At 51.6% G+C, this 23227-nt stretch overlaps 11 protein-coding genes and 2 non-coding genes across 13 annotated transcripts; 9 read left to right on the forward strand and 4 right to left on the reverse strand.

Moving 5' to 3' along the window:
* Positions 1-62: 62 nt before the first annotated feature.
* On the reverse strand, positions 63-1645 carry QC762_605995 (uncharacterized protein). Its single transcript, XM_062892292.1, has 2 exons — positions 1006-1645; positions 63-947 (listed from the first exon to the last, which is right to left on the reverse strand). Exons 1-2 carry the CDS (start codon positions 1466-1468, stop codon positions 436-438), a joined length of 975 nt encoding a protein of 324 aa, XP_062740388.1. The 5' UTR covers positions 1469-1645; the 3' UTR covers positions 63-435.
* Positions 1629-4334, forward strand: AFG2 (AAA+-type ATPase; the record flags this gene model as incomplete). The annotated part of the gene is made up of 2 exons (XM_062892293.1): positions 1629-1741; positions 1809-4334. Exon 2 carries the CDS (start codon positions 2019-2021, stop codon positions 4332-4334), a length of 2316 nt encoding a protein of 771 aa, XP_062740389.1. The 5' UTR covers positions 1629-1741; positions 1809-2018.
* Positions 4335-4636: 302 nt separating this feature from the next.
* On the forward strand, positions 4637-6782 carry QC762_606010 (uncharacterized protein; the record flags this gene model as incomplete). Its single annotated transcript, XM_062892294.1, has 2 exons — positions 4637-5835; positions 5935-6782. Exons 1-2 carry the CDS (start codon positions 5640-5642, stop codon positions 6780-6782), a joined length of 1044 nt encoding a protein of 347 aa, XP_062740390.1. The 5' UTR covers positions 4637-5639.
* A 679-nt stretch (positions 6783-7461) lies between these two features.
* Positions 7462-9206, reverse strand: ERG25 (C-4 sterol methyl oxidase). Its single transcript, XM_062892295.1, has 4 exons — positions 8967-9206; positions 8801-8906; positions 8594-8737; positions 7462-8532 (listed from the first exon to the last, which is right to left on the reverse strand). Exons 1-4 carry the CDS (start codon positions 8981-8983, stop codon positions 7879-7881), a joined length of 921 nt encoding a protein of 306 aa, XP_062740391.1. The 5' UTR covers positions 8984-9206; the 3' UTR covers positions 7462-7878.
* A 101-nt stretch (positions 9207-9307) lies between these two features.
* On the forward strand, positions 9308-12512 carry NCA2 (Nuclear control of ATPase protein 2). The gene is made up of 3 exons (XM_062892296.1): positions 9308-10198; positions 10303-12056; positions 12108-12512. The coding sequence occupies exons 1-3, from the start codon at positions 10182-10184 to the stop codon at positions 12446-12448; spliced, it is 2112 nt and encodes a 703-aa protein (XP_062740392.1). The 5' UTR covers positions 9308-10181; the 3' UTR covers positions 12449-12512.
* Positions 12513-12553: 41 nt separating this feature from the next.
* QC762_0092500 (uncharacterized protein) lies at positions 12554-12741 on the forward strand (the record flags this gene model as incomplete). Its single annotated transcript, XM_062884072.1, has 1 exon — positions 12554-12741. Exon 1 carries the CDS (start codon positions 12625-12627, stop codon positions 12739-12741), a length of 117 nt encoding a protein of 38 aa, XP_062740393.1. The 5' UTR covers positions 12554-12624.
* A 610-nt stretch (positions 12742-13351) lies between these two features.
* Positions 13352-14501, forward strand: SEC4 (GTP-binding protein; the record flags this gene model as incomplete). The annotated part of the gene is made up of 3 exons (XM_062892297.1): positions 13352-13381; positions 13516-13783; positions 13842-14501. The coding sequence occupies 3 exons, from the start codon at positions 13352-13354 to the stop codon at positions 14165-14167; spliced, it is 624 nt and encodes a 207-aa protein (XP_062740394.1). The 3' UTR covers positions 14168-14501.
* A 756-nt stretch (positions 14502-15257) lies between these two features.
* On the reverse strand, positions 15258-15408 carry QC762_0092520. Its single transcript has 2 exons — positions 15372-15408; positions 15258-15293 (listed from the first exon to the last, which is right to left on the reverse strand). It is a non-coding gene; the product is annotated as a tRNA-Ala (tRNA).
* Positions 15409-16333: 925 nt separating this feature from the next.
* On the reverse strand, positions 16334-16490 carry QC762_0092530. The gene is made up of 2 exons: positions 16455-16490; positions 16334-16369 (listed from the first exon to the last, which is right to left on the reverse strand). It is a non-coding gene; the product is annotated as a tRNA-Ala (tRNA).
* Positions 16491-17314: 824 nt separating this feature from the next.
* Positions 17315-18364, forward strand: QC762_606050 (uncharacterized protein; the record flags this gene model as incomplete). The annotated part of the gene is made up of 1 exon (XM_062892298.1): positions 17315-18364. The coding sequence occupies one exon, from the start codon at positions 17315-17317 to the stop codon at positions 18362-18364; it is 1050 nt and encodes a 349-aa protein (XP_062740395.1).
* A 667-nt stretch (positions 18365-19031) lies between these two features.
* Positions 19032-19352, forward strand: QC762_0092550 (uncharacterized protein; the record flags this gene model as incomplete). Its single annotated transcript, XM_062884073.1, has 2 exons — positions 19032-19194; positions 19270-19352. The coding sequence occupies 2 exons, from the start codon at positions 19032-19034 to the stop codon at positions 19350-19352; spliced, it is 246 nt and encodes an 81-aa protein (XP_062740396.1).
* Positions 19353-20020: 668 nt separating this feature from the next.
* QC762_0092560 (uncharacterized protein) lies at positions 20021-20595 on the forward strand (the record flags this gene model as incomplete). The annotated part of the gene is made up of 2 exons (XM_062884074.1): positions 20021-20189; positions 20549-20595. 2 exons carry the CDS (start codon positions 20021-20023, stop codon positions 20593-20595), a joined length of 216 nt encoding a protein of 71 aa, XP_062740397.1.
* A 78-nt stretch (positions 20596-20673) lies between these two features.
* Positions 20674-22368, forward strand: QC762_606060 (uncharacterized protein; the record flags this gene model as incomplete). Its single annotated transcript, XM_062892299.1, has 2 exons — positions 20674-21139; positions 21498-22368. 2 exons carry the CDS (start codon positions 20674-20676, stop codon positions 21518-21520), a joined length of 489 nt encoding a protein of 162 aa, XP_062740398.1. The 3' UTR covers positions 21521-22368.
* Between the last annotated feature and the right edge of the window lie 859 nt (positions 22369-23227).

The raw sequence follows: 23227 nt of genomic DNA on the forward strand, positions 1-23227 counted from the left end.
TTTTTGGTTAGCGACGGACGGGGGTGTAGATTAGCGTTTTTGTTTTTGGGGAGGTGTTAAAAGGGGCATGCATGTTTGGTGTTGTTGGTATTTGATATTTATATACATATTTTTTACAAATAGTTTAACATGAAAGAATTTTTTTTTCAAAACTTCCAGCCATGATTATTACTCGCTTTTTATGTTTATTTTTACAAGGTGTTGGTTATTCCGCTCCCACAATCAATCCAACCCCCGAGTGTGATAAATCACCACAAAACAGTAGTATTACAAACCATCCTCTGCCCCCGGACCTGGTCGACCACCTCCTTTTTATGCCAACACCTCGCGAAACGTTTCGCTTCGGAGGGGTGATCAAAGCCGATCAAGAAACGGGAATACACCTTGATTTCTTCCGCCTTTTTCTTCTTACCCCCTGTCTCCCCGGTAGAATTATCATTTTGCGACTCTGGCAATCCGACATAGCTCATCGTCGCCCTCAGCGGTGTGATGGCGCCCTTTTTCCTGGTTTTGGGGAGTATCCCCCAGGGTGCGTCGTCGTTTTGGATCAGATGGGATAGATACCGGGGTGTGAGTTTGCCGTTGCTCAGGCGGAGGAGGATGAAATTCCCTGCTGCCTGTTGAGGGACATCGGAAAAGGGTTGGGGGATTGGTAGTAGACGGGCTTGGTTGGTCTTTGGGAGGGTGATGGTTAGGAAGGAGGTTTGAAGGCTTGACAAGGGGTGGATGGAGGAGGTTATGGTCGGGATGTGAGGGGGGATGAGGGAGTGAGGTATGGATTGGGGGTGGGGGAAGGGGGGAGGAGAGACGGGATAGGAGGGCGGAGCGGGAGAGGGAGTGTTGGGTTTTGAGGAGGGAGAGGTAAGATAGGGCTGAGGGGCGGGAGGGGAAGAAGAGGTAGAAGATTTCGGTTGGGGAGAGATGGTGGGGGGTACGGTGTTGGATTACTATAGCAGGCGGTTAGTCTTTGGGGGGAGGGGGCAAGAAGGGGAGGGGGGAGGGAACCTTTGTCGGGACCGCTGGTCCAGCCTTGGACGTGTTGGCCTGAGGGGGAGACGCGGTAGAAGTCTGATTCTAGGAGGTCTCGGGGGGCGGAGAGGATGAGGACTGTTGGGGCGTTGGGGTTTTTGTCAGTGGTGGTGGTGGTGGTGGTGTCATCGGCAAAGGTGGACTGGAGCTGCTTTAGCCATTCGCCGAGTTCTTGGTCGTCGTGGAGGGATATTCGGGGTGGTTCGGGGTCATCGTTTTGGGCGGCGGTGGCGGTGGTGGTGTTGCCTAAGGGTGAGGCTTTGGATGGTTGGGGGGTGGAGGCTTTGGGGAAGAGCCGGTTGTAGAGGGAGGGTTTGGTTCTTTTTTGGTGATTGGTTTTGGGTTCTGATGAGGATGTGAAATGGCGACGGGCTACTGTTGTGAGTTGCCATGGTTGGGAGGTGAGTGGCTGCAGTATTTGCAGTCGTTTTGGTGGCATTTTGTGAGATGGCTTATAGAGTTGTGAACTGTCGAATAAGTGTGAGTGAGTGAGTGTGTGTGAGTGAGAGGTGGTTGTGAAAACTGTGCCAAGACACGGCCCCACCCACGGCGCCGGGAACGCCTTCCGAGCCGGCGCCGGCAGGTCGCTCTTTCCTGAGAAATATTCCAAATTCTAGGTTTTGGAAAAGTGTGATTAGTTTATGAGGCGTTATGTGGCTCACGAGCGCCCCAGATACAAGCCTCATTATTCCCAAACTATTTCTTCCGACAGGTAAGCATCACAAATTTGCGCATGTTGCAAATTCTTTCAGGTGTCAAAAATACTAACTGACCTTCAGATATCTCGCATAGGCCTCTCAACATACTCAATAGGCGCTCAAAACACATCAATAGGCCTTAAATTATCTTCAATAGGCCTTATATTATCTTTGACAGGCCTTGAACTATATTTGACAGGCCTTGATATATTTTTGACAGGCCTAGAATCATCTCCAATACGCCTTCGACTATCGCTTTGACACCTTCAAGAGATCATTCGAGACGTCAAAATGAAGAGTTTAGACTTCCGAATCCGGAAGCTACACGTCAACACCGACGCCGACAAGCGTCTACAGAAGCGACAACCTTCTCGGATCTATGTCAACGAGGAGGCTCTGATCGAATTAACGGGCTCAAAAGACGGTGGCAAGGCTGTCTGTATCGAAAGGATCCATGAGCTAAATGCTGTGAGGCGTGAGGCCACTCTGTGGAAGGCCCCTGAAAAGCTGGATAAAGCCGTCACACAAATGTACGACGATTTTCGGACTGCCTGCGGCTTCAACCTTGGCGAGCAAGTGCGCATCACTGCGCTTGGCGGAGCTCTCCCAGACGCCGATGAGGTCATCGTCGAGCAAAAGCCGAGCGAAGATGGTTCGCTACCAGACCCCATTTTCCCCGAAGATCTCCCAGGCTGGATTGTTCTTATCGCAGGGCGTCTCTCACAAATCGAACATGTACACACCGGCTGGACCATCAAGGACCTCTACGTCCGGGGCCCAAAACGTTCTTTCATTGTCACCTCAATCAATGGGAGGCCTACTGGTAACGCACGCTATATCGACAGGAAAACCCGGCTGGTTGTTGGGACAGCGGCGCGCACTAACGAGACTGGCGAGGGACCAGTCAAACCTTTGGAGAGGAAACTCGAAGTAAGGGGTATCAAAGGTCTGGACGCACCCCTCAAGAAGCTCAACGACCTGCTGCGAGCCTTCACCTTTGGAGGCATCAAGAAGAGCTTCACGTTCCCAGGCATCGTCATCCATGGTGGCCACGGCACTGGGAAGACAATGCTCCTCAACAGTCTAGCCCACACAGGCTGGGGAACAGTTTTCCGTATCAAGTTCAAGGACAAACTCGGCGAGATTCAGGAGACTTTTCAGACAGCAAAGCTTCAGCAACCAAGTATCATCCTGATCGACCAGCTCGAGAGGCTGATTGACAAGGACCGCAGCAACCGAGATGCCGTCATTCTCGCCCTCTGTGATTTGTTGGACGGCCTGGCGGCAGAGAAATCGACGAAGGGAGAGGCCCCCCAGGTGCTCGTGGTGGCCACCTGCTTGGATTATACGTCCGACATACCCGAAGACCTCAAAGACCCCGGTCGGTTCACTTCTGAGATTTACCTTCCCATGCCAGACGTAGAGGGTCGCCGTGAGATTCTCTCATCGTTGGATCTCTGTGTTTCACCAGACCAAGAGGACGAGCTTCTCAACCAACTGAGTGCAAGCACTCACGCCTACAATGGCAAGGACTTGAGGCGGCTGGCAGACGAAGCCTGCTTGATCGGTACAACCCGACATCTATCGACATTTACGGTTTCTGCGCCCACCCCTGACCAATCTCGCCTTCTTTCTCCTCCACCCGAAGCCGAAGAGGACGAATCTGCTCCCGCTTCGGCGCCCGCCACCCTCATTCCCGCCGACTATCACAATGCGCTCCGGCTTGTCCGCCCGTCCCTGATGCACGATATCAACCTCAAGCCGCCCCCGATCCACTGGGACGACATCGCCGGCCAATCTCTCGTCAAACAGTCCCTCCGCCGCGCCGTCCGTTTGTCATTGGAACCCCCCGAGGTCCTCGCGCAATTCTTCGACCGTCCCCCAAAGGGCTTCCTGCTGTATGGACCTCCAGGTTGTTCCAAGACCATGGCGGCTCAAGCCATGGCTACCGAATCCGGCCTCAACTTCTTCGCTGTCAAGGGTGCCGAGCTGCTGAACATGTACGTTGGTGAATCTGAGCGAGCCGTCCGCCGGTTGTTCCAGCGTGCCCGCGAGGTTGCCCCCAGCATGATCTTCTTTGATGAAGTCGACAGCATCGCCGGCCAGCGCTCTGGTTTCTCGTCTTCGTCTTCCAAATCAAACGGTTCCAGCGGCGGTGTCAACGTTCTGACGACGTTATTAAACGAGATGGACGGTTTTGAAGCCCTCCACGGCGTCGTCGTCCTGGCAGCGACCAACCGTCCCCATGCTCTTGACCCGGCATTGCTTCGCCCAGGTCGATTCGACGAACTGATTTACGTCTCACCGCCAGACCAGGAGGCACGTCGTGCCATCTTTACCAAGGTCGGTGCCAAGAGGAAGATGAACGACGACGTAGATATCGACAAGTTGGTTGAGGATACGGAGGGCTATTCCGGTGCAGAGATCAAGGGTATCTGCGCGGCAGCAGGAGTGGCGGCTTACGATCGGTTCATCAAGGAGGGAGGTACGGACGTGGGAATACGGATGAGTGATCTGGAGCATGCTATTAAGAACCAAAAGAAGCAGATCACACGGGAGATGATCAAGGGGTTTGAAGACTGGGAGAGGCAGTTTGGGAAGGTTTGAAGGCCTGGAATTTTGTGAATTAGGCGTAGGTACTATCTACATAGGCCTTTTTGGTATGTAAACAGGCCTTCTTGGTATCCAAGTAGGCATTCGTACTATCAAAATAGGCCTTTTTGCCATTTTATTGTGTTTTTTAGAACCGGAATATGTGGTTTGACTAATACTGATCTGCCTGTTTATTATTTTTATAGGTCTTCTTGAAATGTCAAGAGGCATACCATATGTGTGAACATGCCCCCTTGACTATCATTAAAGGCGTTCTGACTAGGCAAGTTTTAAACAGCTCTCTTGGGAACCATTCCAGCACACTCATTGGGCAATGCAAGAAATGCCCTCACCTAGCACAAACCAGCAACAGGCCGGAGGGACCGTCGGTGGTGTTGAACACAGACAGACTAGTCCTCTCGCGGTTTATTTCCCCTATCAGAATGCCACTAGGATTCCACAAGACAATTACTGACATGGGATAAATTTACCGACAAACCCCCGCCATTTTAGGGGACTTTTTGCCTCTCCACAGCCTCCCCCCCCCCGGGCGTCCCCCAGCTGAGTGCCGAAGTGACGTCAAGTAACCCACCATTTCTTATCACGGGGAGCAGACAATCCCAAGGTCGCCATCAGAGAAGCAGTCACGAGCCAGCCAAAAGGGAAGGGAACAAGATAGCGTGTGAAGTGCGACCTGAAGCACTGTGGGAGCAACAAGAAACACAAGACAGTATTTTTATTTTTTTTTTTATTTTTTGGTTACGCTACCTAGGTTATTCACTGGCGCGGGCACTCCGAACGACTGACTGAATGTTGACAACGTCTTTTTTTCCCTCTCCCCCTTCTTTCCCCGCAGCCCGCTCGCGGTTCAGCCTTCTCTATTTTTTTTGTTTTTACACCCGCCGCCGCAGTCCATCCCTTGCGAACAGTTGTCTGTTTCGTTGCCTGTGTGTGTCGCATTCTCATTTTGCCCCTGTCGCAAAACTATTTTGCGACCAAGACCGCGCGCAACAAAAGGCAAAAAGAAATCAGTCGTAATATTCAACATATCGGCAGCGCGCGCGCGACGTAGGACACGACACACACACCCATCCTGTTCCTGTTGTTTCCTCCCTCCCTCGAGTCAAGCCCCGTTGTTTCCCAGACGAGCAAACAGACTGAAACGAAACAGGTGGTGGTTTGTTACTCGTGTGTCAACACAAACACACAAACCCATCTGAACTACCATAACCCAACCTTCCCCGACCTCGATAATAATACCGAATAATCATACCAAAATAATCACCCAAAAAACACACGGGGCGACACCGTCACCAAAAAATGTCGTCCGCCCTCGAAGCCAAAATCGTCATCCTCGGCTCCCAAGGTGTAGGCAAAACCTCCCTCGTAACCCGGTATTGCAAAGGCGCCTTCGACCCAGCCAAAACAACCTCCACCGTCGGGGCATCCTTCATGACGAAGAGGGTAGTAGACATAGACACCGACACCCTCGTCCGTCTGCAAATATGGGACACCGGTACGTTGCGTTCCCCCCTCCTCCTCTCCCCCTCGTTCTCCCCCTCCTCTCCCTTGCCCCAAATCACTAACTAACCTCTTTTTCCCCCCGTCCATGCAGCCGGCCAAGAACGCTTCCGCTCCATCTCCCGCCTCTACTACCGCGGCGCAAACGCCTGCATCCTCTGCTACTCTATAACCGACTCGTCCTCCTTCCACGAAATGTCCCTCTGGCTCACCGAGCTCCGCCGCAACTTACCTTCTGACATCATCCTCCACGTGGTCGGGACAAAGGCGGATATTGTCGCGAAGGACCCTTCGAAGAGACAGGTTCCGTTTGAGAGGTGTATCGCCTATGTGGCGGAGAATCTCGCTCCGGGAAGGGGATCAACCCCCCCTCCGTCCGCCACCCTCCCCTTACCCTTTGCACCGTCTTCTTCTGAACCAGCGGCTTCGTCGTCGAACCCGAGATCGAGCGGGTTGTTTTCGGCTATATCGTCAACCGACCCTGGACCGAAATCTCCAAGCTCGAAACGGTCGTCTGGGTTTTGGGGCCAGGAGGTGGGGTGGGATGCCTGTCATGAGATTTCTGCCGAGAGCGGGGAGGGGGTGGAGGAGGTTTTTAGGGTCGTGACGAGGAAGCTGGTGGAAAGGGACAGGAAGATGAGGGCTGATTTGTTGGCTGCTAGTGGGGGGAGGTTGGATGGTGGTGGGTATATGGGGCCGGAGACGCCTTTTTTCTCAAGTGTGGCTGCTACGGCGGGGACGGATGATCAGGATGGGGGAGGGCAGGGGGGGTATTTTGATGCTAGGTTTGGAGTAGGGGGGAATGGTGGGGGGAGTTTTAGGGTGGGAAGGGATAGGAGGAGTTGGTTGTTTAGTCCGGGGTTCAGCACGCCGGGGTTGGGGACGGGGGATCAGGGCCAGGGGCAGTATGTTGATGGGCAGAGGGGGGGGAGGTGCTGTTAGTTTGGAGTGTGTTCGGGAGGAAGGGAAGGGAGGGGGAGAGGGACAAGGAGGAGGGGGAGGATATGATACCCAAGGAGGATGAAGGAAGGTCTGGCACTTACACACATTAAGCATATGAGCAACATTGGCATCGATGGGGCGGCGTTACATTTGTTTTGGACTTTTTTTCTCCTCTTCTCTTCTCACTGTTTTGAGACTTTCTTTCATTTATTTTCTGTTCTGGCATGGCATAGCATTTTCTTTTCTTTCTTTGTTGTTATCTTGATTTCTTTTAGCAAACACCAACAAGCCAGAAATTGGGAAATTCATGGGATGGATATACTTACTACCTAGCGTATTATGTGTATTAACGAGCACACACGATTACATGGCGAGGATGGATATCTGGTTTTCGAGTTCTTTGACCGTTCGAATTATATCCTCATTTCTGTCTCTGTAAATTTATCCGGTAGCGAGAGCGTTGATCAAAAGATTCCAACCAGCAAGAGATAACCAGCAAGAGATGTATACCACGATAAGGCATCAATTCCAACCCGACGATATGTCAAGTCTCCAAACACATCTGCAGTCTGATGTGAACACGCTGTACCTACATTGCTGACCCCTTCCCTCCCACCTGCATGTAACAGCTACTCACAAACACACCCTGCCCCCCCCCCAAACACTCTCTCCCCTTCCCCAAGGATTCACATCTTCATATCTCAATCCAAGAAAATATCTCATGTACAAATATAATTAATAATTAAGGTATGTATAGACTTGTGCCCTTGTGCGTGCCCCTTGCCTGCACCAACGCCCTTTTCCTGTATGCGTTGTATACATGGGGCGTTGGTTTGCACAAATAATCGCAGTGCAATATGCTGTGTGTTCGTGTAACTTTTTTCATCAATCACATCCCTTATCTTTCCTTTCCCTTTCCCTGTCCTGTCCAAGAACCAAAACCTACCCTCCCGACAAACCGACCCTTTCTGATCTTTTTTCGCCGTGACTAACCGCCCATCACATCCCACTATGGGATGGTCGGTCAACCGGGCCCCAAATCCTCTCCGAAAAATCAACCTTCTATAAGAGTATGGCATCACATGCCCATCACCATTTACTGCGCCTTCTTGGCCCTAATCTCAGCCAGCTTGCGCTCGCGACGCTTCTTAGACGCCGCCTCACCGGCCTCGGTGTCAAGGCAGTAGTCCCACCAGCGGAAAGAAGAGGCATAGTTGCCAATGAAGCGCTCGTGGTGAAGATCGTGGTGGTCAGCACCAGCCCAGAAGGGGAGGATGTGACGAAGAGACCAGGGGAAGTCGTAACCGCTGTGGGCGTCGATGGCCTGGAAGAGGCGGAGGACGATCCAGAGGTACATGGTCACAAGGTGGAAGTCGTTGGTGATCAAAGTCCAGACAATGGGGCAGCCGACAATGCCGAAACCGAGGAGCATGACTTCGATGGGAGAGGCGTACTCAGCGGCGAGACCGAAGGGGGCGCTGTAGGTGTGATGAAGCTTGTGAATCGACTTGTAGAGGGGACCGTAGTGGAGCGCGCGGTGAAACCAGTAGTGCCAGGCATCCTCGAGGATGAAGAAGATGACGATTTGCATGGCGATCTTCCAGGCGGGAGGGAAGGGGACACCGTACTCCATTCCGAAGTAGGTGGCGATGGGGTGGAAGAGCCAGATCTGGGGGAGTTCGACGGTGCAGTGACTGATGAGAACGAGAGCGGCGCATTCCCACTGCTCTCTCCATGTTGGGACCTTGGTCTGGGTGGTTGTTAGTCTGAGCTGCTGTGAATGTGCTTGGTTGCGCGTGCGAGAAACTCACGTTTTGCAACTTCCACTTGTTGAAGAAGGGGATGGCATCGATGATGATCCAGGGGAGCGATCTGCCAAAGTAGACGAGCTCGTGCATGACGAAACTCATAATACCCGTCGCGATTGTGTCATTCTGCATCCAGAGGTACCAGGACTAGGTGGTTGTCAGCATGCTCGGTCGAAAGTGTTGAGATTGGGGGAGGAGGTTCGCGCATACCGCCCAGAGACGCTCGGCAACATTGAGGTCGACGGCGGCCTTGGAGACCTCGTCGAAGACATTGGAGAAGGTAGCTGTTGAACCCAGACCACCAATGGTCGAGTTGCTGTACAGAAAATGTTAGCTTTCGCCATGATGCGACTGGAGCGGTGAACGGGATACGTACAGAGCGGCGTACGCCATGATGGGTGATTATGATAAGGGTCCGCAAATGCAGAGAGAAGAAGGAGTGTAAAGTGAAGATGTAGAGAGATCGCTCCAGCCAGGAGAAGCGGTCGTAGATAAGGGAAAAAGAGGGAGGAAGAAAAAGAACAACGGCCCCCAAGTCGAAAGCTGGTCGCGCGCGCAATCGAGGAAGATAGGGGAGAGGCAACAAAAAAAGGGTCAGGGATAGGATGGTTTTTTATCGAGAACTGCTGGCACGGTTTGGCATTCCCAATGCAGAGCTCTAAATGGGCCAATGGCACGGTTCACAGCTGGATCGGCCCACCTCCAAAAACCCCTTTCCGCCTTCCGTGCACGCCAAGTGGGGCATCACCAGCGAAATCAATTGGCTGCGTGGAATCAGTTGAACCAATCCGTTGTCGGGTCGTCTGATGTGTGCCTGCCAAGACACCATACACCGTTACCTGCATGTAAACGGCAATTTCCGCTTCTTTGGGAACGCTGTTTCTTCCGCTTGTTCACCGTTCACCGCCCGTGTGCTTGTTTCTACCGACCTGTTTCGTTTCAACAACCACTTGACTTGCAGGGCCACCGCTACTTACACATGCTGTCACCGAACCCAGGGACATGGTTGATATCTCATTCAGAAGTGGCCGAGTTTCTTCGTGATCTCGAGACTGGAGAGCTTATAAAGCCGACTACTCTGTACTCGAGTATGCGTCAAACGGTGCTTGCTTTGTAACAAAGAGCGGGCCACATGGCAGCTATGAAATCATTACGCAGCCTGACAGCTTCCCAGTTTGACGGCCACAGAGCCGCTCAGGTTGTATTTTCCAGTTTTTCAATTGATACAAACATTTTCTTTCTCAGCCCTGCGGTTCTTTCAAAAATTCCCAGTGTTACATTCGCTGTTCCAACATCCCCGCAGGTATTTCCATCGGCGTGATCTCATTTGAATATCTCACGACCCAAACCGCCTCAAGGATCCCAGCCCCACCAGGGTGGGTTTGATTCGCACCAAACCACCGGATTCCCAACTTCCGCCATCAGTTCGGATGGCCTGATCGGTCCTCTCGGGAGCCGAAGCTCTGGACTCACAACTCGCCACTTTTTGCGCGTCCATCTCGACACAGCCCCCTGAGCAGTTACGTACGGCGGTGAAAGTAACGAATTCGTCGAGTACCCCGCCTAGCCTCGTTTGGGAATCTCTATCAAAATGTCGATTGTGGCCGAGTTAGTAACCCACCCACCACCCACCTACCCCTCCGCGGGGATGGGATTCCCCATGTTTTGAAAGATGCATATGTTGACTTTGGCCTTTTTTTGTTGCTATGCAGTCGAGTGCGTCGTCTCGATGCACTCATCGACAAAGTCTCACTTGTACAGTTGGGGTTTGGTGAGGAAGATGACAATCTACATCTACGTTCCAACCGTGGCGGGGACTTCCACCTGGCATCAGAACCCCGAGTTACTGAGCTGCTTCAGATTGCAAAGCAGCTCTCTTCCAGCTCGCTCTCACTGGGCCATATATCCAAGAGGCGAATTCGAAATTTGTTGATTGAGTCTGGCCTGGCAAACGAGGATCAAAATGAGGAGCTTCACGCTGAGAAATGGATGGTCGAGGTGGATGCTGAATGGCATTTGGTTGGAAAGGCCACTATTCAAACATATGGTCTTTTGATGAGCTCCCTGCTTGATCAGATAAAGCCACTGAGCGACGATATCTGGTACTGGGACGAGATCTTGAGCTCCTACCCCAACAGCCTTCTTTACACGATGCAATCATCACCGGTGCGGATGGGGGAATGGACCAGGGAAGTCTGGCGAGAAAGCTTGGATCGCTTTAACGAGTGGCGACAGCAACAACTCGAGCATCGTTCAGCCCCTCGATCCCGGCGCGAGTCTAGGACAGACAGGGAGGGGGAGGTACTTACCGCCGGCACCTCATCAACACAGTCAGAATCAGGGTCTGGTGACAAGAACGCCGCCGCAGAGTCTGTAACTGAAATCAACTTGACACAGCAATGGCGCGAGTTTTATGGCATCGTCCGAGAAAGCATCACGGAAAAGTCTCTGGGTAACGTCAGGCGTGTCCTTGGTCGGGTTGATACCGGCCGTTCGGATGCCCGACGCAAGCTGGCTCGTCTCCAAAAACTCCGGGAAATGACGGCAACTGGTCTGGGCGTGCTTTTGGACGAGGGACTCGACATACGGACACCAGACGATGGTTCAGTGGTTGAAGCGACTGCTTATCACGAGGAGTGGCGAGTGGTGCTGGAGCGAAGCGTTGCTCTGATGGACTCGATCCTCCGCGGTTCGCTCACCCTCGAACACAATATGAAAGAGTTCGAAGACAACATTTTTTCCGGTGTTCAGCACGATCCTGAGTTGTCAATTCACACAGATGACGCCGCGCATGCTGCAAGACCTGCCATCCTTGCCCGCCGACTCCTCAACATCCTTGACGAGGGCATTCCCCAGCATGCCGTGTCTACCTCGGTGTTGGCCCGCAAGAATGGTCGCCCTTCCCGACTCGTCAGATACTGGATTCCGGCCATCGCTCTCCTCCTTTCGTCCTCGACAATCCTCCGCGTTCTTGTAAACAGGAAAGCCGACATTATCAACTGGATACAAGATCTTGGTGCAACCACTCGGGATTTTTGGTTCAACTGGGTGGTGGAGCCGATCAAGAAGGTCATCGGTACGATCCGTCACGATGAAACCAGCGAGATTGCCATCATGAGCCGTGACAGCTTGAAAGCCGATCGCGAAAGTCTGGAGCGCATGGTGGTGGAGTTCTCTCGAGACAACCCTGACATTGCTGTTGGTAATTCAACCATCACCGAGGCCCAGGTTGCTGAGATCCGGACTCGGGTGAAGGAGGGAGATGTTACTCCCATCCTGAAGGCATACGAAAAGGATCTGAAGAAGCCCTTCGTGGGCGCCATCAGGGGAGATTTGGTCCGGTCGGTTCTCATCCAGGTGCAGAAGACAAAGGTCGATCTTGAGGTGGCTATCAGCGGCATTGATGCGCTGCTGAAGAGTCAAGAATTGGTGTTTGGTTTTATTGGGCTGACACCCGGTATTCTTGGTACGGTTCTCCTTGGTTCTTGACAATCTGGACATGGCTGACACGTTGCAGTCTCGATTGGAATTATTCAATATCTCAGAACAGCATTCGGCAGCCGCAAGGGCTTGCGCCGTGGCCAGCGAGCTCGCCGCACCCGTCGTGTCTTGCGCAAGATGGATAGAATATTGACCGAGGCGCAACACAACCTCCAGGACAACACCATTTCTTACCGGGACCGCGGTCTGTTGGTCTGCGAAGCTCACGTCCTACGCAACCTCACTCAGGGAAATCTTCCTCGCGAGGTTGAAAAGGAGTTTATTGAGGATCTCGATGAATTCGCAAAGGCTAGGTCGGTTCCCGAGCTGTTCAGGGTGCTTGACAGGATCCGCTGGGCATATTCGGAGTATTTTTAGACAAGAAATAGAACTATCATGATGATTATGAGAACAATGTCAAGACTGGCGGATTGATAACACGTTGTGGCGTAGTGGGGCGTCTGTGTGACCCCTTGGCCCCAGCGCCCGGCCAGGCCCTGTGGTTGCTGCTGCCAAGACCCCTGGTGACCTGTGGCCGCCGTCCCTCTCGCTGCATGACCTCCCAAGCTTCCAGTTGCGTGTTGAGGCTCACCTCCAGGACAATTTGCAAAGGACGTCACCGATTGCTCTTTGTCGCCATCTTTTCCCGCCAAGTCCGTTGTGTCTTCTGACCATCCCGACACGCCCGCCGCCGTCGAGTTTCTCCCCGCCGGTGCCGCTGCAACCTAGAACACGACGCTTTGATTACGCAGTCCCTGGATTCCTAGGAAGCGACCATTGCTTCCAGGTTGCTCTCTGCTCTGCTGCTCTTGTAAGTTCAAGGCCATCCTTTTGTCCTGCCCACCCTCACCGACTTTACACAACTACCGATCATAAGGCCCCGTCCCTGCCTTTGGTCATCTAGTCCCCTGATTCACCGTGGGCCGCCCAGACTTTGTCATAACCAAACAGTTGCTGCCGCCGTCATCTCTTGACCCAAATACATCAAAAAAATCCCACCCGTTGCTGACCCGTGTCACTCCTTTTTTTACTCGCAGTTCGGTTCCCTCGATACACACATTACAAAAACTAATCTGTGAAAGACTCTCGATTGTGCGCATTACGATTACCTACAGGCAACCCTAACCTAACCGCATTTCACCTGTCCCTGAGCGAGAGAACCCATCAAACCCGCCCTACCTGCCATCCGAGAGTTTTATCCCCCGACGCTGCCGAATTCCATATTTGACTCGAATCTACACAATACCGACAGAAAGACAGATAGATCATCAACCGCCCAGCATGTCGAGTAACAGGAATTACGACTTTTTGGTATGGCAAAACCTCTCTATTTCTACGATATAACAACAATCACACTCCCCGGGAACTCCGGTTTTCCCGCCCCCCTCCCATCTCTCGCGGGACCCAACCAAGATGCTGACAGTGTTTTGTGTGTCTGTTTATAGATCAAGCTCCTGCTGATTGGAGACTCAGGCGTGGGCAAGTCCTGCTGCCTCCTCCGCTTCTCGGAGGACTCGTTCACACCCTCGTTCATCACGACGATCGGCATCGACTTCAAGATCAGGACGATCGAGCTGGACGGCAAGCGCGTGAAGCTTCAGATTTGGGATACGGCCGGTCAGGAGCGGTTCAGGACGATCACGACGGCGTATTATAGGGGCGCGATGGGTATTTTGTTGGTGTATGATGTGACGGATGAAAGGTCGTTTAACAGTAGGTTACCCCCTTTCTTCCCTTCTGTTTGATACGGTATGCTGATGACATGGGGTAGACATCCGTACTTGGTTCGCCAACGTCGAGCAACACGCCACCGAGGGCGTCAACAAGATTCTGATTGGCAACAAGTGCGACTGGGAAGAGAAGCGGGTGGTGTCGACTGAACGGGGCCAGGCGCTCGCGGACGAGCTGGGGATCCCGTTTTTGGAGGTGTCGGCCAAGACGAATGAGAATATCGAAAAGGCCTTTTACAGCCTGGCGGCGGATATCAAGAAGAGGATTATCGATACGAGCAAGACGGAGCAAGGGGGTGCAGGGGCGTCGACGGGAGTTAATGTTGGGGGCCAGACTTCGGGTGATAAGGGGGGTGGTTGCTGCTAATGGAGGGGAGGGGTGGGGAATGAGAGACCATAAACGCCGTTGCAAAAGAGAAAGGAGTGGTTGATACAGGGCTGTATTGGTTTTATTTCTGCTGGGGGACCTTTTTTTATTTATTTTTCATCGGGATGCTTGCTGCTGGCGATTATGATTGGGGGTATGAAGGGGGGATATGGAGGGGGCGGAGGAAGGTAAAGCATACGCGATGGGTTGATAACAATGGGTAGGGCAAATACAAATATTTAGGGTGTTTCTATTTTTATTTTTATTTTTGAGAGAGAGACAGTTTTTATTTTATTTTTTTCCAATGAAAGGCAAGAGATGATAAGATGATGAGGATGATGCAAGAGTGAGATGTTGTGTGTGTGAATCTTGTGAGAAAAATTGAGTGTTGGAGAAGTGAGTAAGGGGGAGAAGGGGAGCAAGAGATGGGGGTGAAGGACTGGGAAGGGCAGAATTAGGAGGACAGAGTATGTACAACATGAATGTTGTGTTTTCGTTTCGTGCAAAATGCCAAGTGACTCCTTTTACCTACGGAGCGGGAAGAAAAGTCGTGGTTGGGGGTGGTTAACGGGATAGCTATTGAAAATGAGCTGATGAAAGAGACGACAACGTTTTTCAGCAGTGTGATCTGGTAGGTGTGTGCTTGTTAAGTATGGGAGAGGAATTTTGTGGTTCGGCTTTGTTGACGAGAGTTTGCTTCGCGGGGGTAGGAATAGGCAAAAGGGGGAAGAGACTGGGCGGTGTTATGGTTTTGTTGCGGTCAAAAAGGGGGTGGCCGTTCACCGAGTTCACAGACAAAATAGTCTTCAGATAATTCAAAAAGATCACAGCTGCAGCATCAAGGGAAACATCAAGAACAAGGAAACACATTCAAAAAGTGGAGGGACAGGAGCGTAGATGTCACCCTGCTAGTAGCCATCTGAGCTCGAACCCTGCTCAAGTCAACAACAACAACAACAACAACAACAACAACAACAACAACAGCAGCAGCAGCAGCAGCAGCATCACCAACCAACCAAACAACAAACAAACAAAACATCCATGCCAGTAAACAAAAATAAACTTGGAGAAGAACAGCTAGGGCAAAAATTGGACGCACCGGGGTTCGAACCCGGGACCTTCACATGGAGCATGGTTGTAATGATAGTCACCATCTTTCGACCGCTTCGGGAGCAATGTAGAGAAAGCAACAGGCATTAATTAATGCAAATGAGACGTCGTAACCACTTGACCATACGCCCTGTCTTTGTGGTTTATGTGGTCCCGGCGACGTTGCTATAGCAGGGGGGGGGGGACTTTTGAGGGAAGGAGCAAACTTGGTGAGCTGGGAGGGGAGGGGCGGGTATCTGCGGTTGTCTGTGGGCTTGGGATGGGGCTTTCTTGGGATTGTGGTGAGGGATATGGGGTGGTTTTGGTTGGGTGGTGTTGTTGGTGTTTGTGTTATTGTCTTCGACCAGGATGCTCAACAACTTATTCGCTAACCAAGAAGGTCTATTTATGTCTATCCCTCTCCCTTCATACATCCCTTGCCCGGAATTATCATGATTGTAGGGCAAAAACAACAAGACAAGACAAAACGAAAGGGCGCATTGGGGTTCGAACCTAGGTCACTTTTGCTGAACAAACCCCCTCCCCAACCCGATGGCCCAATTCTTGTAGGGCGATCAAAGAGGTAGACCAGTGTCTGCATAGAGATCTTGCCTGCTAGACCATAAGCCGCTTGTTTTTTGTTGGGATACGATATCGTTGGGCATGCTTGGCAGGTAGGCAGATACCCGTGGCAGGTTGCTTGTCTAGAGGGGCAAAGGGGAGAGTCAATGGTTGTGTCTTTGGCAAGGATCACAATGGCCAGAGAGATGATGATGGTATGTCGAGTTCAGGTTGTAAGGCCTTCTGTCTTTTCTGGAGAGCCTTCACGGGCACGAGCATGAGTGTCGACTGTCACGTCTCCTTAGCCTATGGCAGCCAAACTACCTAGGTAAGGAGGTGTTCAGAGTAACAAGTGGGCGAACAGGAAGCAGCAAGAGGTTTGGTCAAGATATTGTTCAGTGACGCTTTTGGACGATACAATGACAGCATTCCATTTGGAGGGACCAGCGACTACAGAAAAGTTGGGAAGCAAAAAAGAGATTGAAGAGAAGAGGAAACCCGAGATGACTTCAAAAATGGACGTACCGGGGTTTGAACCCGGGACCCTCTCATGCCAAGATCCCGCCGCCCAAATCCTGCGTGCATCCCGTCCTGTCTAGGGGTGAGGATTTATTAGGCCAGCATGGAGGGCAGCAAGTGCGAATGAGAAGTCCTACCACTAGACTATACGCCTTTTGAAGTTGCTGGAAGTAGGAGGGATGGAGGATGTATATAAAGCGTAATGGTCTGTGTTTGCCCATGACGTGGAAAATCTCACTGTACAGACAGCAGTATGTATTTGGCAGTTGGACCTGGGCAGGATGTGATTATATGGTTTGAACGGCTCTATCACACGGGTGATGATAAGAATGAGGTGCTTTGACACAGCTCAATATCATTCCAATGCTCGTCTTCATCGATCCTTCAAGAATCAGGCAGCCTCAAAAATTCTCATTCCGTCTCTTGGTCTTTACCAGCCGCGCCCCCAAGTCTCATCCTCAGGATCTACTGTGCATGACATGCACACTCACACCCAAAGCCTTGATTTGTGTGCGGTACTTGTGATGTCCTCGGCTTATATCCACCCCCCGTTTCATCGACCGTGTGAAAGACGACGGGATGTTAGCTGTGCAAGTTTTATGGTTAATGGGTGGGTTTGTTTCCTCATCCCATCTCCATCACCAAGATTCCCAAACACTCCCATCCGGCAGCCGGTAACGGTACCAGCCGTGATATGTGCCTTAATTTGAGGTGACAAGGTGACAGCCGAGTGTATATCATCTCGGCTGGCCCTCAATGTTTGGTGTTTGAGGGCCTCTTTCATTCTGTGCTGCTCGATTCTTTTTCACTTACGCTGCACTTACGCTCTTTTCTAACTTTTCGACATCAGAGGTATGTTGATCTCCCTTTGGCTTGGAGATATGTGCTGATTGAGACCTTCTAGCTGTGCTCCTTCCATTCTTTGACATTCTTTACACACCATTGTTTGCAGGCAGACTTTCAAGGAAACCACCCACCATGAAGACCGCAGTTTTATTTCTATCCGTCGGCCTGGCGTCAGCCCAGGTTTTGAATAACTCCACTGGTGTTTTCAGTAATTCCACCAGCAGCTTTGCCTCGCCCAATGTGGATATCAACAACCTCAACCTCGGTGGACAGGTGGACCTCAACAGCTTGGACGTCAACGGCCTAAACCTAGGCAATATCGATCTCGGTAACCAAGATGAGATCGTTGATGCTATCCTGGCTATGCTTGGCGGATTCTGTTTGGGTGGGCAATTCAACCGCAATAATATCCTGGGGTTTGGCTTCAACAATGATGTCGATCTATTCTTCCAGCTTGCTCAGCTGCAACAATTCCAGCAGCTTGGCTTCCTCAATCTGGGAGGTGTGCAAAATCTGTTCAGCAAGGGGAAGGTACTTGGGGGGTTCAACCTAGGTCCGCATACTTTTTTCCCCCAAAACCAAGTGAAGCTTTTGCTGACCATGTCGTCAGGCCTCTTCAAACGAGAAATTGCTGATGCCAGGAAGACCATGAAGCGAACCGTACTTCGCCGTGGACGGTATGCCAAACGTCAGTCGTGTGCTCAAGGGGCTGGATCAGGCGCCATCGGTTCGGGGGTTGGTGGTCAGGAAGAAGCTGCTTTCACAATTGCGACAGCTGAGAACCCGCCATTGGAGACAGCTATTGCGACGGCGGCGGCGGACTTCACGATCGCCACCGCTTATCCTGGAGTTGATGATCTTGTTGAGTCCGTTGACTCGGCCGATTTTGAGGCAGTTTTTAGCATCGCCACAGCAAACCCAGATGTTGTCGTTGGTGCCGCCAATGATATCTATGCGTCATCCGCTGGTGTTGCTACTGCCACTCCTGCTGTTGATTCAGCTTCAGCAGTTGTTCAAGCCTTTGCCACGATCACCGCTGAGGCAGTAGCAGCTCCTGCTTCCGTTGCTATTCCAGCCGCAGCTGAGACCGCTATTCCGGCTGTTGCTATTGAGGAAGTTGAGGAGGCTGGGGAGGTCGATGTGGAGGACGCTGTCGATAACCTGTCAGACCTCACCCGTTAAGTGATGAACGACACGGGAACAGCTCAGGGGTTTCTGAAAGGAGGAGCTCAACCTTGTTGCGGGAGCTGTCCCTGTTCGGGTCGTCCCAACAACTTAGTGACGGTAAGCCAGTTGGGTCAAGAACAGGAGTCTGCTCTAAACATCCGATGAGCTTCCGGATGAAAGGCCGGGGTTGCAAACATATGAGTGACTGGGGCCTGGGAAGGAGCAAAGTCCGGTCCTTGGCTGTCAGGAATGGCTGGGGGTGCGGCAGATGCCGGGGTCGACCCCAAGATACTTTTTCTTTTGTTAGGGTTTCTTCAGACCGATCGTGATAATGTAATTAGATCGGGCTATCTATATGATGAGTATGAACTTGAGATGAATCTGTTACTGGTGCTGGAGGGGGCTGGATATGCTGGAACATACCTGATGATTGATGATGTCGTGGTTCTAATTGGGAGGTCACACTGCTTTGCCATCTTCAGATGGTGTACCTGCATTGCTCCGCATGCTGTGCCTGTTCGTAGCTGTCATCGCAAAACGTCGTGCAATCCTGTGATGGCGTGCTGTCTGTCAGGAGCCCCCTTCTTCAGCCGGAACCCGCACAGATCCGGTGGCCAAGGCATCCAAGTCAGGTGAAGAAATTCAAGCGAGGCCATTCCCATGTTGGAAAAAGAGCAATGCCATGGATTTGGCTGCTTCAAAGTGTGCCATCTGCGACATCTATTGTGTGTCTCCGCATGAGCGCTCGGTCCCGTCGTTGCAAGTGCACGGCTTCAAGATGGGATCCAACCAATCAGCAGCCCCAATCACCCCCCCTGGACGCCTGGGCGGGGGTCTTGGAATCGGTGGGTGCCACCCCCAGGCACCCCCAAGGCACCCGGCTGTAACGTTGACAGGGGCTTCCCGCTAATCGGCTTCAGACCTTTCAGCCTCTCCCGCCCCAGAAGACCCGCTATTTAGCCACTTCTCGCCAAACAAGTGCCGGAATTGGGGGGGCAATTGAGGCTTGCCAGGCTTGAAACACCGCAACAGCTCTCGGCATCGGATGGGTTTAACTAAGGCAAGCTTAATCGCTTGATCGCTTAATCACCGACTGTTACCTTTCCCTTCGGCTGAACACCAATGTACTCCTTGTCAGTGTGATGGACTGAGAGAGAACCTCGACGGCCAGCTTGGCTATCCCTTCGTTGCGGGCGGCCTTGAAGGGTCAAGGCCCAGGCCCTCAATCTATTCGATCGAGAAGGTCTGGTCTAGTACAGGCTGCTCATGTTTTCATCTGTTTTGTAAAATCCCCGAGCCCTGCTAACGGCATACAGGAGGGAGCACTGTCATGTTGGAACACCTGGTTCCCGAATTTGGCTCTATTCTTTTCCCAGGAGCACATGGCTCCTCGAAACACTCGAAACGAGCAGCTCATCCTCGGCGGTGATCAGGAATGGCCACCGAGCGTCTTCCCGCGACCTCCTGGACATCAGATGGTACCTGTGCTTCCCCCACAAAATGGCCTCGACCTGGGGGTATCCCGTCATTGGGCGCCCTCCCACCCCCACTCAGGACCTAGTGTAGAGAGCACCTAGTCCCTTGATATCCGAATGCCACCAACCAGTCTTTGGTGTTTCTCTTGGCAGCAAAACAGTCCCAGATGGCCTCGGTCACAGAGCTTTCCGTACCATGACGTTGCTGCAGGTGCCGAGTGTTCTCGACTACCCTCCCTCCTGTGCAGGGCACATCCCCGTCTCGGCGAATTTGGTGCTGCTGTGCCTGGGTTGCCTTGACTTTCTCGGTTCTTTGGTTCCGCCTCAACATCGTCAACACATCCCGGCACATCCTGGCCTGCCCTGTCTGTGGTGTTTTATCCATCCGCCTCCGTCCAGTGACACCTGACGCCTGATACGCTTCGGATGAGTGCGTGCTCTCATCCCGAACATCACGGCGTCTCCCTGAAATCCTTGGCAAGCAAATCCTGCTCCCATCTTTGCCATCATCGTTGCCTCTGGTCCTTGGCACGTTCGAGCCACCATATAAGGTGACCTGATCACCCGTCCTGTCCTGACTTTTGTTTCTTCATCCCATTCACAACTCCAGCTTTCCAAGGCCCGTTCGCCATCTTCTTTCTGTCATTCATTCTTCAGAGGTATGTCCGCCAAACAATCATCCAAACGAAACACTTGGTGTCGAGGCTAACCTGGTCAACAATAGCTGTGCTCGCTGTTCGCTTCATTCCTTCAATCTTTGAACATTTTTGAGCTGTGCTCTTAAACTTTATAATCCTTTAATCTCTTTGTTCGCAAGTCGTTCTCTCAACAACAAAAACATCAGTCAAAATGAAGTTCTTCACCGTCATCGTCTCTACCCTCGCCGCCATGGTTGCCGCTGCTCCTGCCACTGCTCCCGCCAGCACTGAGCTTGACAAGCGTGCCTTCGCTTTCGATATCAATGCCTTCAACGGCCTCAAGGGCTTCAACCAGGTCAACCTCAACTACCTCCTCAACATCAACTCTCTGCAGATTGGTCTCCTCGGCAACCTCGCCAACGTCAACAACTTCAACATCTTGCAATTCCAGGGTCTCTTTGCTCAGCAGAAGTTTGATCTTCAGGCTCTCCTTCAGCTCCAGCAGCTCCACACCTTCCTCCAGATCCACCAGCTCGGTGTTCTCAACGGCTTTGATCTCAAGGGCCTCCAGCTCCAGCAGCTCCAGCTCGGTCTCCTCAACAATGTTGGCCTGCTCGATCTCCAGCAGTTCATCTCCCCCAACGTCATTGGCCAGGTCACCACTATTGGCAACTCAGGTGAGTAACTTTTTTTTGATCACATGCACAGACCTCGGCCCAATACATCGTCTTGTTTTGTCGGCAAACGTGTGTGTTCACACGAGACCCCAAGCCCCGGTTGCCTTCACCCCCAACCTGCCAGTGTCTGGTTCGTCTCCCGGTGTTGCCGCTCCGAGCCCCAGCGTTGCCCCTACCGGTGGCGAGGGCTCGAATGTGGTCACTGCGGAAGAGCAAGATGCTCAGGAGGGCCGGAGCAACCTCGACTAGAGGGCTACTTAGGTGCCAAACGACGCCGACACACGCATCGCATCCGCCTCAGCAAATGCCCCCTTTTTTCGGACCCACTGGCTAATTCTGGATTTTTCTTGCACAAAAGTCCGCCTCCCTGTCAAGGAGTAAACGGTGACCATGATGAAAAAGTAATGCAACACCATCCACCATTCACCTCCACCACCCCCATCAAAAACATGACGAGAAACACCACTACAACCCACGAACCGATTTCCTCCTCTCACCCACCGGGGGGGAGGGGGGGAAACGACAGCTTTACGACCCAACGATAATGACGACAAAAACGTGGGAATGGAGATAGGCAAATCAGCAGCAGTGTGATGTCAGCGGAATTTCCTCTTTTTTCTTTTTTTTTCCTACATGGAAAGTTGAGGGGGATTTTTCAACGACGAGAAACTAGTTGATAGAATCAATCTCTATTTCTACACACTTTGTTTTTGTTTTTTGCCTATCTCCTGGTGTATTTCTTTTCTCGTCAGCTTAATACTTTTTCTCTCTCCTCTGTTTCTGGTGTGTTTGCGGTAGATTTAGCTTTTCTTTTTCTTTTTTTTTCTTGGATTCATGACACAGTACGATGATGGTATTTTATTTCTTTTGTATGACAGACGACGAAAAGAGAGGGGAGAGGGAGAGGGAGAGGTATATATGGGACAAACAGGGGTAGAATGTGATGAATGTAAATGCAATGGGGGAAGGAGGATTGGTGGGGAAAGCTGGGATGGATACATAGTAGTTGAGTTGTGGGGAGAATATCAACCGGATTGGTTTTTCCTGGACGTGATGACTGTTTCGTTTTGATTGTGATTGTGATTATTGGTTTTGATCATGTTCTTTTGGGCAGGTATTTTGAGAGTAGTGATGGATTTGACTTTTTTTTTTTTTTTTTTTTTGGATGATAAAACGTGAACTGAAAGAGGGGGAACCGCATGATGAATGAACGGGACGTTGTGGAGCCGAATTTGAGCTGCTATTTCTTGGGAAGGGGTGGTGAGGTTGTGACGGTTGGTGTTGGATCGACGGGTGGGGGGAAGGGGGTGATGAGAACGGGGATGGATGCCAAGAAGATGGAATGAACAAGTTTGTTGCTACCTTTCTGGGCTGTCACCTGAGGATGGGATGGTGGGTTAGGTATGAGTAGGAATGAATCGAGCTTGGTAAACGGATTGGTCGTTTTTGAGAGGATGATAGGTGAGGCATGTGGTGGGTAGGGGTGATAGGTCTACCTAGGCAGGTAGATACGTAACGATCATAACGCAGATGTAGGTTTTTTTATGGAAAAAAATGAAAAGAAAAAAAAAATTGGTATGGGGTTTGTTTGGCAAATACTTGGAAGTAACGGGACTGAGAGTAGGTACTTCGACTTGAGGTTATATTGTGATGATTATTTGTTGCTTTCTGTGTGAGGCTCTTGTGATGGAGGGGTACAGTTGATGGGGATGTTTTACCAGGAATAAGAATCAGGTAAAGAAGGGACCAGAACTTGGGAACCAAATACAGTTTGGATGGGGAAAGTGCGAGGGGCGCGCCGGGGGGGTTCGGACTATATGGCAGGTTGATGTCATGAAACTTGTGGTTGGATCAGGTAACGTACCTTGTGCAGTATATGCAGCGCACGTGTGTGTGTGTGTCGCTCGGTGTTGGAGGAAGGAATATCATACCTGCGGGTGAGTTGGATGTTCACCGCCCATTGATCTTTTGGATCTCCATAGGTAGGAATCCGAGGGGAGTTGGACAAGGACAGTCCTTCGAGGTGTGGGTGAGTTTGGAGTCCGAGGAGGCTACACTTTTTCAAACTTTTCTTTTATTTGATTATGG

This window comes from Podospora pseudocomata, chromosome 6 (genome assembly GCF_035222375.1).
Source record: "Podospora pseudocomata strain CBS 415.72m chromosome 6, whole genome shotgun sequence".
Classification (NCBI taxonomy): domain Eukaryota; kingdom Fungi; phylum Ascomycota; class Sordariomycetes; order Sordariales; family Podosporaceae; genus Podospora; species Podospora pseudocomata.

Excerpts from the sequence above, each read along its gene's own strand:
- QC762_605995 (XM_062892292.1), bottom strand. The coding sequence starts at position 1,468 with ATGCCACCAAAACGACTGCAAATACTGCAGCCACTCACCTCCCAACCA. Across the intron at positions 948-1,005 it reads GACCAGCGGTCCCGACAAAG|TAATCCAACACCGTACCCCC; the intron begins GTTCCCTCCCCC and ends CGCCTGCTATAG.
- NCA2 (XM_062892296.1), top strand. Across the intron at positions 12,057-12,107 it reads GCTGACACCCGGTATTCTTG|TCTCGATTGGAATTATTCAA; the intron begins GTACGGTTCTCC and ends GACACGTTGCAG.
- ERG25 (XM_062892295.1), bottom strand. Across the intron at positions 8,738-8,800 it reads TTGCCGAGCGTCTCTGGGCG|TCCTGGTACCTCTGGATGCA; the intron begins GTATGCGCGAAC and ends ACAACCACCTAG. Across the intron at positions 8,533-8,593 it reads ACAAGTGGAAGTTGCAAAAC|ACCAAGGTCCCAACATGGAG; the intron begins GTGAGTTTCTCG and ends ACAACCACCCAG.